Here is a 13,248-nt window from a genome sequence, read left to right as displayed (position 1 = left end):
CCATGAAAAGAAAACGAAACAATGGATGATATCATTTAAGATATCGTTTTTAAATACAGTGTGGGTAGTAGAAATGAAATGGAATTTGAAAAGTTTTGAAAATCAAAGACCTTTTGATGTTTTGTCAATTTACTTTTGTGAACGTTTTACATCATACTCCTTTTGGACCGCATCGAAAGAAATCATTGGTTGAACTACTTTTTGAGAAAAATTTTAACGTTTAATGTTATATAGTATCTTCGTTGTAAATATATAAATTTAGAGTAAAAATATATAAAAAGACGTGTGGATCAAACAAATAGTATAACCCATGAATATGCGAATCGTGTTTAGTTTCATGACCTAACTCGATTCTTGGAGGTTCAGTAAGGTTTAACCCACTAATCACAAACGGAGCACATTTAACATCCGTTGGCAATGTTGTGAAGAAAACAGTGATGGCGGGTGACAACCCGGGGGGGGGGGGGGGGGTGATTGGGATTCTATTTCCTCTAGATGAGCCCTTTTACTATTTATAATGAGTATTGGATTTCTTTATTAGAAGCATTTGTTGAACTTAATTCCCGTCCTCAAGTCAATGAAGCGGGTTGGGCCGGCCCATCAAGGTCCTCAAGTCAATAAAGCCGGTTGGGCCGACCCATCGAGCTTATGATGAATTGGTGTTTCGTTTATCAAGTTGAGCCCATAACTTGGTTTTTACCAAACAAATAGAAAGTCCAAGTTTCCTATTTAATACCAACTCTCTGTGACCAAACAATAGCTTGCATATATCCATATCAGACTATATGAGCTGTATTTAGGTGCAATTACACACCATACATGTGATATTGTTACACATTAAAGCTAGAAGTACACAACCCTACCACAAAATACATGGCTAACACCAAAGCTTCCACATATTGTGCGCGTGTACATATAAACAAAAGTTCCAAAAACAAAAATGGCCGCGCTCAAATAACCCGATGAGAAAAAAAAACGAAAAAGAAAAAAAATAAAGGATGTGTGCTATATATGGTAAGTTGCTAGATAAACATCATTTTGTGTAGGACAACATTAAGTTCATCATGAGTTGTCATTATATATGCAACACATATTCTACATGTGAAGCTTTATGGTGTTTGGGTTGGAGTAACCTAAGCCTAGCACCAAATATAGTAATATGTGACACCTTGATAAAGCTTCTAATGAGAGTGAGTTGATTATTATTTATGGCTTTAATTTTTCCAATAGTTTATTGGCTTCAATAAATCCGCCTAACGGTCCCAAAGACGAGTATTTCACCCTTTTCCACCTGGTTTTAGTGTTTTCAAGATTAGACTGATATGCTAGGAATTTTAAACATTTGTTATTAGTATTAAGAGTGAACTGCAGTTTTTGCTCCTGTGGTTTGTTCAAATCTGCGGTTTAGTCCAATAGTTTCAAATTTGCAATTTTCGTCTCTCTGGTTTCATTTCACTTGCAATTAAACCCAAATTCATTAACCCCGCTAAGTCTGGTCGTTAAACCCATCAGCGCGCCCCTCACATGAGGGTCATTTTTGTCCTTTTTCTCCCCAAATAAACCCCATTCGTAATTCACAAGCCCCCTCACGTGAGGGGCTGGGGTGTATTTGGGGAAAAAAGGACAAAACTGCCCCTCATGTGAAGGGTACGTTGATCGGTTTAACGACCAGACTTAACGGGATTAATGAATTCGGGTTTAATTGCAGGTGAAACGAAACCATAGGAACGGAAATCGCAAATTTGAAACTACTGGACTAAAACCGCAGACTTGGACAAACCATAGGGACGAAAACCGCAGTTTACTCTATTAATTAATAATGTGCACACCTGGGTTTATACGGAAGTGCCAAACAGTGAAGGTGGAGATGGTTTACGCTGTTGAAAGGAGGCTGATGAAACCCGAATCTGAATCAATGGAAAAAGATTCATTGTAATGATGAAAAAGAATTTGTATGCAGAAAAACTTAGGGGTGTGCATGGTGCAGTTCGGTGCGGTTTTGGGCTAAAACCGAACCGTAAACCAAACTTTCAGTTTTTTGATTTTTCAAAACCGTTCGGTTTCGGTTTTTGGGTTCAATTCGGTTTTCTTTCGGTTTTTCTACTCGTATTTTGGGCCAAAAAAAGTTTGACACAAGATATTTGAATTGGGCTTGATATATATATTTTTTAAATAATGATTAACAAAATATTGTTTATTTGTGCACAGAATATTAAGAGCTATATAGGTGCCTACGTTCAAAATTATAAATAAAATGTCATAAATTCATTAGCAAATGTTAAATATAAAAATTATTCAAGTGGATAAAACATAAACGATTCAACCAAAAAGAAATTCAACATAAACGATGCACATTTATTAGAGCAATATTATTTTTTATTATTGTTATTATTATTATTAATCACATAAAGAATTAAACAAATAGTTATAGGTCGGTTCGGTTCGCTTATTACAGTTTTTTTGGTTATTTCGGTTATTCTAAAAGCACAAAACCACACCAAAACCAACGTTGCGGTTTTTAATAAAACTCAAAACCGAACCATCGGTTTCTAATTCGGTTTGGTTTTTTCGGTTTCATGCACACCCCTAAGAAAAAGATTCTAATTATGTTCCTAAGGTTTAAACCTACATGGCATTCAGACAGTCGGTTCATATGTAAGCCCAAACAGACCCATATACAACTTACTTTAGCCCGAATCAACAACCCATTTTTTGAAGAATGGGTTATAATTGCCACCTATGATTTGAAATGAATCAGACGTATTCGTTTGTGAAATAAACTACCTGTACTGAGTGGAATCGGGTGCGTCTCGGGTTAGCAGCGTCTGCCCAACGTTTAACATGTGGCTGACTAGAAAAAGAAGATAATAATTAAAACTTATCTTGGAAATTGGGTAAAAACTTTGTTGCTATCTAATTTGAAAAAAATAAATACCCAAAGAATAGTCTTGTGCACTCCTTTGAAGGTTTTTGACTGTTAAAATGTGCTCGACCGGAATCACCAAGTAATGCCTGTAAAAAATATTAAGCTATATATATAAGGTTGGCTCATAAAATCAACGGTGTATCGCGTTGCGTGCAAATACAGCCCCGCGTAAGTGAAAAACAAGAATTAATATGCCAAAAGCATTAAGGTGTTCTAAGGATACAAATACTTATCATAAGAGTTGAAAAAAAAAACCCGAAGCTATGGCAACTGGCAACAACAGATAAACAAACATGGTAATATGGTATCCATCATATATAACTACTTAAGTCCATTGCCACTTTCACCTGCTTTCACAAAAATATGATTAATATTAATTTGACTCCTAATAAACCATCTATGTTCAAGGTGTTGGAAAGATTACATGGTAATCATAAGTATCCTAGATAATTTCCTTAAAACGTGTATAACTCCACTTTCCAAAAAGGAAAAAGTATTTCGACCCTATATTGCCTTAGGTTGCACAAAATCAACTTTGGGGATAATTAAAGGCAAGGCGCAAAACTTAGAGCAAAAATGGAGAATATGTAAGTAATATTTATACATGAGTTTGGTTGCAGCAGATCTTAAAATCATTTGTTCATCCTCTCTTGCCAAGTTCGTTACTTCATTATATACAGTTATACACACATACATGCTAGTTGACATCTTTTTCATGAAAACGTTGCAGTGGTTCATGAAAAGCCAGTTGTCTATACTTTGTATAACAGGCGGTTTGGACGAGTAGAGTAACGGGTCAAATGGGTTCGGGTCAAAACGGGTTCTGAGCAAAGTATGTTTGCGTCAAAACAGGCTGCTTTTAAAAAAAAATGTCAATTTGGTTTTGACCAAATTTGGCTTGGGTCGAAATGAGACGTTTTAGAATTTAAACAATCTAAACCACAAACTTTTTTGGATCAGATGAAGTGCGAACTACTAACCGTAGGACTTGATGAACAACTCCTCTAGGTAATTAATAGATTAGTTCTACACAATGCATGCACACAATACATGCTGCTAACTGGTAACGCCTACCCAGTGAGTATAAAAAGCATCACCAGAATTGCTTCTCGTCGAAAGTGAATGCAGGTGCAACACAACTTCTAAGCATTGGTGTAGGCAACAGTGGTGATGACGGCGACAATAAGGGCAGAGACAGAGGCAGCGGTGGTGGTCCCAGTGCCTACGATGGTGGCAACTACGAGGATAGGAGCGGATACAGAGGCAACGGTGGTGGTGTCAATGGTGGTGACGGTGTTGTTGGGTGGTGGCGATACTGGCGTCAGCGATGTCAATGGCAGCGATGGTATCATGGGGTGGTGGTAGTGTCAATAATGGTAGAGGCGGTGGAAGCGACGGTGATATCAGCGATGAGGAGTAGGTGGCTGAGACAAACAATGGTCGCGGATGATGCTAATCCATTTGGACCCATTTTAAGTTAAAGTTCACAAAAGTCGCCCGTTTTGACCCATTGTCAAATTTGGAGATGCCCATTGACCTATTTCTGATATGAGGTGACCCAAATGAACCCGTATACAAATTTATTTTGCCCAAATCAACCTATTCACTGAAGAACGGGTCATATTCGCCATCCCTACAGTTAACCTTTACAGTTACACTCTTTAACTAACTCACCTTTTTGTTAAACATGTGAAACGGTCACAATCACCGGTTCGTGCATATTAGTTCACAAACAGCCGTGTAATTGAGTTTTTTTTATCAAACAATCTCTTTCTAAAACAATTCATACCGACAAGTGCCTAAGGTGACCAGCAACTGCTCATCTTCCACCTAATCTAATGTTTTAGCAAGTTTAAATCAAAACTCCATCTCAACCAGCACCGACTATGAACTACGAAGGGGGGCGGGGAGGTCGACCAGTGGCGAGGCTTGGACTAAGACACCGTTGGGGGGGGGATTCAAAATGTATACATAATTTCACAAACGAAGGGGGGCGGGCTCAAATTTTCGGCGGAAAACGGCTAAATTTACACTACTAGGTAAAAACACCGGGGGGGGGGACCCTCGGCCCTAACGAACCTTCGCCAGTGAGGTCGACTGTCCCCGGCCTGATCACCCCGGTAGGCCTGATTTTTTTTTAATAAAAGTTTATATATATATCAATATTTTTTGAAAAATAAAATGTATTCTTTATCAACTCGTTTAAGCCCATATTTATAATAAATTGATTTTTTTGCACAACACAAATCAAAGCCCATTTAAAAATTTAGTAGTTTAAACCCAACTAAAAAAAACCCTTTTACTTAAGGCCTAACTTTTTTTTTCGCTTTCAGCCCAAAATTTTTGAACTATTCTTGGAGACGGCCTTGATCTCAACCTTCCAAGTCCTACCATTCGATATCAGATTATGGCGACCGTGGGTTCTGCAATTCCAAACGAATGGTCTCAATTGTGTAGCCCAAATTACAGTAAAATAGTTAATGAGAATAAATCATCTAACATAGTTGTTCAAAACCTAACAGTGCTTTCAGAAATGAAGCAAAATACTATAATTAACAAATCCTATATACTAATTATTATTAACTAATGTAACACGAGTCTGATTACACTCTAACTGATCAGTAACTAACATAGAATTTGGATCAAATACAAATGACTCTTAATCGTGAGAACTGTATAAACACCTAGAGTAAATATGTATAAATAACTTCTGAACTAGAGTAATTATTATTACAGTATATTATTTTTTTATAACATAATTACTCTAGTTCAAAACTGTAATTACTCTAGTTATTTGTATGTTTAGTATGTTAATTTTATTTGTACCGGAGCCCACCCTAACTAACATAACAAACTAAATTCGTTAACACAAACAACCACCTTAGAAAAACGTAAATAATCGAGAATTGTAAAAACAAAAATAATAATAATAATTGGGTGTTGAGTACCTGAAGGCAGAAGGATTAATATCTTGAAACGCAACAACCTTCTCATCCTGCAAAACCAAATATAATAATAGTAAATAATTACAAGAAACATAAAAAAAATTGAAAGCTAGAGAGAATCTGACGGTGTGGAGGAGTGTGGTGGTGGTGGTCGGAGATCGAGCAATCTGGCAGAAGATGCACGCTGCCGCCATTATCCGCCGCCCGGAACCAGTTACTTCCACCACGAATCCTCCTTCCTATGATGATTTTGTTAGAACGTTTTTTACTATACCGAATTTGCCCTTACTCTTTAGATACTTTACAGTTTTTTTTTTCGTCTCGTTATCATTATCTTTTCTCACTCCGTCAATAAGAAGCGTTTTAATGTTTTTCCAAAATTTACTCATGAACAATAATTTTTTCTCTCTCATCCACTCGCATATAATATTAAAAATCCACTCATATAAATATAGACCACCAGTTATGAATGCTCTTACTTGTAGTCTTTTACTTTTCTTATGCTTATATAACTTGTTACATGAATTAACAAGTATTTTATTAGTATGGTGAAGGTTATCATACAAATGAAGTTAACGTGCTAAACGTGAGAATCAAGTAGAGTAGAGTAGTTATGTAATTATATCATAAATCATTTATGTAATTACATCAAAATAAATAACATAATTACTCTATGATATAGTTACATAATTACCCTACTCTACTTGTATATATAATTACTCTACTTGATTCTAAGAATTAGCACGTTTATTACATTTGTATTTGATCCAAACCCTATATAGACACACACACACACATACGTTTTCCCCACATTTTCACTCTTCTTCCTCCATATAAGTACATGGCAATATCTTTCTGGTTTATTGGATTTTAATAATCACTATTAAACAGTCTTGGCCGAAAAAATTCCATATTCATTTTATTGTCACTAGTGGTCTCAAATTTGAAAATGTTGACCTACAGTGATCCCCGTTAAAAAAAACTTAACGTCATTATACCTTTTTCCGAATTTAAAACTAATATTTTAAGGCTTTTAATAGGAAAAAAAGATATAAATCAATTGATGTAAGTTAAAAGAATAATAAAGATCAAAGCTATAATTCTAAAAGGTGTGAAATGAGTAAAAGGGCCAAATGTGCATAAGTAATAAACCGGGTTAAAATCAAACCCGACCCATATAACCACTCCAATCCCGACATCCACACCAACTAAACCCGGTGAAAACCACCCACCGGAAACTAATGCATTACCACCACAAAACCCTAACTCACATAATCTCCATCGTCCGTACACTCACCGGTCCGTCAATCAAACCGTCAACTCGGACAATGAGAACCGGTCTAATGTTCCAGCTGAAGGTCAACCCGGTCAACGGTACCTCAGAATGGATAGTTATTGAAGAAGAACAAGTCGATGACGTGTCACCTAAACCATTACTAGCAACCACTTCTTACCTTGATATGCTTAATGATGCCCCAAGAAACAGAGCTTATTGTTTGGCCATTGATAAAGCTGTTAACAGACACTCTTGTGTTTTGGATATTGGGTATGTAATACATGGAATAATAAGTTAATAACCCATTTCATCATTTGGGTTTCTGGGTCTGTTAAATATCTTATTTTGGCTTCTGGGTCTATTAAAAAGATGATATTTTATGAGTTTTAGTGAAGTTAGTGGTGATTTCAGCTTCTGGGTATGTTAAAAATCGGATCTTTTATGAGTGTTAGTGAAATTAGTAGTGATTTCAGCTTTTGGGTATGTTAAAAATGTGATCTTTTTTGAATGTTAGTGAAATTAGTAGTGGTTTCAGCTTCTGGGTATGTTGAAAATATAATCTTTTGTGAATGTTAGTGAAATTAGTAGTGGTTTCAGCTTTTGGGTATGTTGAAAATATAATCTTTTTTGAATGTTAGTGAGATTAGTAGTGGTTTTAGCTTCTGGGTCTGATAAAAATGTGATCTTTTTTTGAATGTTAGTGAAATTAGTAGTGGTTTCAGCTTCTGGGTATGTTGAAAATATAATCTTTTTTGATTGTTAGTGAAATTAGTAGTGATTTTCAGCTTCTGGTTATGTTAAAAATGTGATCTTTTATGAGTTTTAGTGAAATTAGTGGTGATTTCAGCTGTTAAAAATATGATCTTTTTATGAGTTTGGTGGAATTAGTAGTGGTTTCAGCTTCTGGGTCTGTTAAAAATGTAATCCTTTTACAGGTTTGGTGAGATTAGTGGTGGTTTTAGCTTCTGGGTCTGTTTAAAATCTGATCTTTAAACAAGTTTGGTGAAATTAATCTATGCAGTCGATATCACCGATATACGATATATCGGTTAGTAGTCCCTTTGAAAATATAGGTACCGATAATGTCGGTGATATTTGACCAATATTGGATCTATATTTGACCAATGTATCACTGATATTCCCGATATTTCCCGTTTTAAGTCTTACTTATCAGTTTTTAATGTTCATTGTTAGTGTTTTAAGTCTTAATTAGTTCCTACTTCCTACGAATGTTAATGTTTTTTGCAAGTTGCAAAAGGTTAATTTGTTAATGGTAGGAGGAGATTAAACTGATTAATTAGTGTAAAGTGTAAACTACTAAAATTGCTATAATTATGAATTTTACATAATATTAAAATTACCGATATCCGATATTTTCCGCATTAACTGCCTATTATTAGTAGTGATTTCAGCTTCTGGGTCAGTTAAAAATCCAATCTTTTTACAAGTTTGGTGAAATTAGTGGTGGTTTCAGCTTTTGGGTCTGTTAAAAATCTGATCTTTTTACAAGTTTGGTGAAATTAGTAGTGGTTTCAGCTTCTGTGTCTGTTGAAATTTGGTAACAGCATGATTGTATTTTCATGAATAAGTTGGATATTGTAGGTTTCGAGTAAAATTACAGAGGTTAATTTTTTTATTGACTTGAAATTGGCTAATGTCATGCTTGTATTCACATGAATAAGTTGGAAACTTTAGGTTTTGAGTATGTTTGCAGAGGTTAATATTTTAATGATTTGAAATTGGTTATCTGCATGCATGTATTCACATGAATAATTTGAAGATTGTAGGTTTTGAGTATGTTTGCAGTGGCTAATCTTTTATTGATTTAAAATTGGTTATTAGCATGCTTGTAATCATATGAATAAGCTTGAACTTGGCATGATTTGTGTAGATCGGGAACTGGCTTGCTATCCATGATGGCTGCAAGGGCTATGGACATTGATGCCGCATCATCATCATCTAAAGGAACAGTCACAGCATGTGAATCGTACCTTCCGATGGTGAAACTGATGAAGAAGGTGTTACGTGCCAATAACATGAACCATAAGATACGCGTTCTTAATAAGAGATTAGATGAACTAGAAGTTGGTGTTGACATTGCTTCTCGTGCTGATGTTCTAGTGAGTATACTTTGCAACCTCTAGTTCGATAATAATAATAATAAAAGTAACATTAATTGATTATTGTTTTGTAAATGGAGGTTAGTGAGATACTTGACTCGGAACTCCTTGGTGAAGGTCTAATCCCGACTCTTCAACATGCACATGATAATCTACTGGTCGAAAATTACCAGACGGTTCCTTACAAAGCGACTACTTATGGCCAGGTGATTATAAAGAATTGTGCAAACTTGTGAATAATAATAATAATAATAATAACAATAATAAATTAATAATAATAATATATATATATTTCAACTTTTTTTTAATTTTTTTTTTGTTTTGTTTTAAGGTCCATTCATATATTAAATAAAATGATCCAATTACAATAGAGGGGTGGATAAACGGGCAACAAGCTGCGCCGCCACCCCCTTTTGAATGCAAACCCGATCCTACTAAAAACAAATTTACAGTTCTTTGGCGTCGATGAGTTACTGTGCACGACCCGATCCTACTAAAATAATAATAATAATAATAATAATAATAATAATAATAATAATAATAATAATACTGTCTTCACTTTATTATTTTCTTTCACCAGTTAGTGGAAAGCACGTATCTATGGAAGTTACATGATCTATTTAACAATGAAGCAAATGTAGCTGACGGGATTCGTCTTGTTCCAAAAGGAAAGGAGTGTATTTTACAAGTCAAACCTCAACAGTTTGCAATGCATTGTGATGCATTCGGTGAAGAAATTCAACTGGTATGTTATGAACATATATTCTTCATTAATTTCCTTTGCATTATGGTAGAAATGAATACCTTAGGGGCCTATATTTACCTTATTTTGGTCACACACCATTATGGTATTTTCTTTTCATATATATATATATATATAGTATTATCATTTTTTACTACGTGCTACTATGAATTATACTATAGTTGAACTTCGATTTCCTTTTATATTGCCGCATACGTATGTAGTCAAGAGCCGAGGGTCTCTCTGAAAGCCACCTCTCTATCCCGTTGGATAGAGGTACGGTGTGCCTACATCCCACCCTCCCCAGATCCTACTTATAGCTTTGCTATTGGTGGGACTCCACTGGGTATGATTGATTGATTGATTGATTGATTTCCTTTGCATAGTTTATATGTCTATTCGGTATGTTATGAACATATGTTATTATTATTATCCAGCTTTCGGAACCGTTCAAAATTTTTGAATTTGATTTCTGGAAACGACCCGAGAGCAATGGAGAAACACGAGTACATATAAAGCCAACTCGTGATGGTACAGTTCATGCGGTTATTTCATGGTATGTTGTTTTCATATTTAGTCATTCGAGACGTGCGTTTGTTTTTAACTTTTTTTTTAATGTTTTAGGTGGGTGCTTCAGCTTGATAAGGAAGGAAAGATCTTTTATTCCACATCTCCTAAATGGATAAGTAGTCCGTCTTCACATTCTGGTAAGTTCTCTTGTTTTATTGGTTATTATATGCGAAACACACATGTATATATTATTTGTAGTGGTACGTTTGTAGGCACTAAGGATTGGTGTGATCATTGGAAACAGTGTGTGTGGTTTACAAAAGGAAAAGGTTTACCGGTTTGCAAAGATGAGTGTGTTTATATGGATGCTACTCATACAGATATTAGCATCTCATATAAATTTAATGATCATCATCGGTTGACCATTCAAGACTCACACATAACTCTCTCACCCGAAAGAATTGTCATCTATGGAGATAAGCAGTGGAGACATTCCATGTTGAAGTCCTTAAACTATGCTGTACATGCACTCTCTCTCTCTCTCTCTATATATATATATATATATATATATATATGAACTTTGAGAATCATTTTGGACCACTAAAAAAACCCCTTCAAAAACTATTACGAAAATAAAATAAAAATTATAAAACAAAAAAAAAACAAAAATTTTTAAAAAGTAAAAAAATCAAAAATGTTTATCGAGCATTCCGGTTTAAAAAAAGTAAACAAATTTAATTGTACATATGTGTATATTATCATTTAATCTCTACTTACATAATATACACATATGTACATTATCATTTATCTTATTTTTACATATGTGTATAAAAAATAACATGTATGTACATACGTGTTTAAAATTGAAAAAATAAGTATTATACATATATGCATAATTCAGCTAAACCGAGTTATTTTTTTAAAACCGTGATGCTAGATAAACGATTTGTTTTTTTTTTGTATTTTTGCATTTTTTTGGCTTTATATATTTATTACTCCCTCCGTCCCATTATAAGTGTCCTAGTTTGACTTTTCAAGTCTTTCTTTTGCAACCTTGATCGTAAATATTTTTGTTCGTGTCATATAATACTTGATGAAAATTATATCAATGTAAAATACATTTAAAACCCAATCCATTCATATATTTTACATCAAGTATTATATAACACAAACAAAAATATTGTCGGTCAAAGTTAAACAAGAAAGACTTGAAAAATCAAACTATGACACTTATAATGGGACGGAGGGAGTATTATTATTATTATTATTTTCTTTTCCAAAATGGTTCTCAAAGTTCTCAATTTCCAAATGGGTCTCATACGATTCCAATCCTATATATGTGTCTGTGTGTGTATATATATTCTAATAAGATCTAATGTGATTGCAGTTGAAAGGGAAAGAGTCACCTTTATGTGTCATTGCAGACGATAGTGTTTTCTTATCAGTTGCTGCTGCTCGTGTTTCTAAAACATCACACATAATATCATTGTTTCCTGGTATCGGTGATAAGGGTTCCCAATACTTGCAAGCGGTTGCCGATGAAAATGGTTACTCTATGGACCGAGTACGCGTTATTAACACGAGGAAACAACAATTGACCATGAATGATACTCATCAAAACAAGGTTGCCTTTTGCTTCTTCAATTTCTTAAAATAACAATTTAACGACACTTGTGATACTTTTTAGTTTTTATAATGTATAGGTTGATATGTTGATAGCGGAACCATTTTACTTTGGTGCTGATGGGATGCTTCCGTGGCATGGCCTGCAGTTTTGGTAAGATTGCATTAATATTTAGGCCTGGCATATCGTGTATACCCGTACACGATAAGACACGAACACGAAATGTGTATACCTGTACACGACACGAAAACTTATCGTGTACCTGTATCCCAAACACGAACACGAACCTGTTACTACCTGGTATACACGTTAAAACACGATAAGAGCTATTTAGAAACACATATTTGTTACTACCTGGTATACACGATAAAACACGATAATAGCTATTTAGAAACACATATTTGACAACCTGTTTAGTGAAACAAAAGCCGGAGAGGGATGTTCGTGATTGGTGAGTGGTGACGGCTGAGAAACAGAGAGTGAGAATGTTTTAGGAATTTAGGGTTTAGGATATATATATATATATATATATATAGGTATTTGATCATTTCAGAAGTTTTTTTACAGCGAGAAGTGTGATAAGTGATATATATATATATATATATATATATATAATTATAAAAATCTAACCAGGTATTTTACCTGTTTAGACACTAAAATTAACAGGTAAATTCGTGTCTACCCGTTCAGTACACGAAACATGTTAAGCCTTACCTATTACCTGTTAAAGTCGTATAGGTACGTGTCGTGTATTCGTGTCTCGTGTATAAATTGCCAGCCCTATTAATATTATAATACAAAAGCTTATAATTTTTACACATGTTTCTTACTTTGAAATGGCTTTTAGGAGCAAAAGAACGATGCTTGATTCCATGTTATCGGATGACGTGTGCATAATGCCATGCAAAGGAATTCTAAAGGCGTGTGCAATGTCTCTTCCGGTAAGCACGTACAAACTACAAAATATACAAGTGGTTACCTTTTTGTATGTTTCTTATAAAAGTAGTTGTGAATATTTTGTACTTTTGAGCTTCGTTGTTTAACGGAAGTGAAAGTGTAGGATCTTTGGAGAAGCCGTCGTGCGTTAGGGGATATTGAAGGTTTT

The 13,248-nt window shown here is 34.6% G+C and overlaps 2 protein-coding genes across 2 annotated transcripts; one reads left to right on the top strand and one right to left on the bottom strand.

Annotated features, from left to right (window-relative positions):
• Positions 1-782: 782 nt before the first annotated feature.
• LOC143576324 (bifunctional adenosine 5'-phosphosulfate phosphorylase/adenylylsulfatase HINT4-like) lies at positions 783-6,068 on the bottom strand. The gene is made up of 6 exons (XM_077060437.1): positions 5,997-6,068; positions 5,875-5,921; positions 2,936-3,012; positions 2,785-2,851; positions 1,830-1,907; positions 783-1,291 (listed from the first exon to the last, which is right to left on the bottom strand). The coding sequence occupies exons 1-6, from the start codon at positions 6,063-6,065 to the stop codon at positions 1,207-1,209; spliced, it is 423 nt and encodes a 140-aa protein (XP_076916552.1). The 5' UTR covers positions 6,066-6,068; the 3' UTR covers positions 783-1,206.
• A 954-nt stretch (positions 6,069-7,022) lies between these two features.
• LOC143576323 (protein arginine N-methyltransferase 7-like) lies at positions 7,023-13,245 on the top strand (the record flags this gene model as incomplete). The annotated part of the gene is made up of 11 exons (XM_077060436.1): positions 7,023-7,417; positions 9,039-9,267; positions 9,348-9,473; positions 9,848-10,012; positions 10,447-10,565; positions 10,634-10,716; positions 10,792-11,039; positions 11,907-12,143; positions 12,223-12,296; positions 12,991-13,084; positions 13,204-13,245. Coding segments are annotated over exons 1-11 (1,722 nt in total), but the record flags the coding sequence as incomplete, so codon positions are not given.
• Positions 13,246-13,248: the final 3 nt, after the last annotated feature.

This window comes from Bidens hawaiensis, unplaced genomic scaffold, assembly GCF_021521415.1.
Source record: "Bidens hawaiensis isolate Kalapana, Puna unplaced genomic scaffold, B.hawaiensis_p1.1 tig00028071_1, whole genome shotgun sequence".
Classification (NCBI taxonomy): domain Eukaryota; kingdom Viridiplantae; phylum Streptophyta; class Magnoliopsida; order Asterales; family Asteraceae; genus Bidens; species Bidens hawaiensis.
This window is presented reverse-complemented; position numbering and strand designations above follow the sequence as displayed.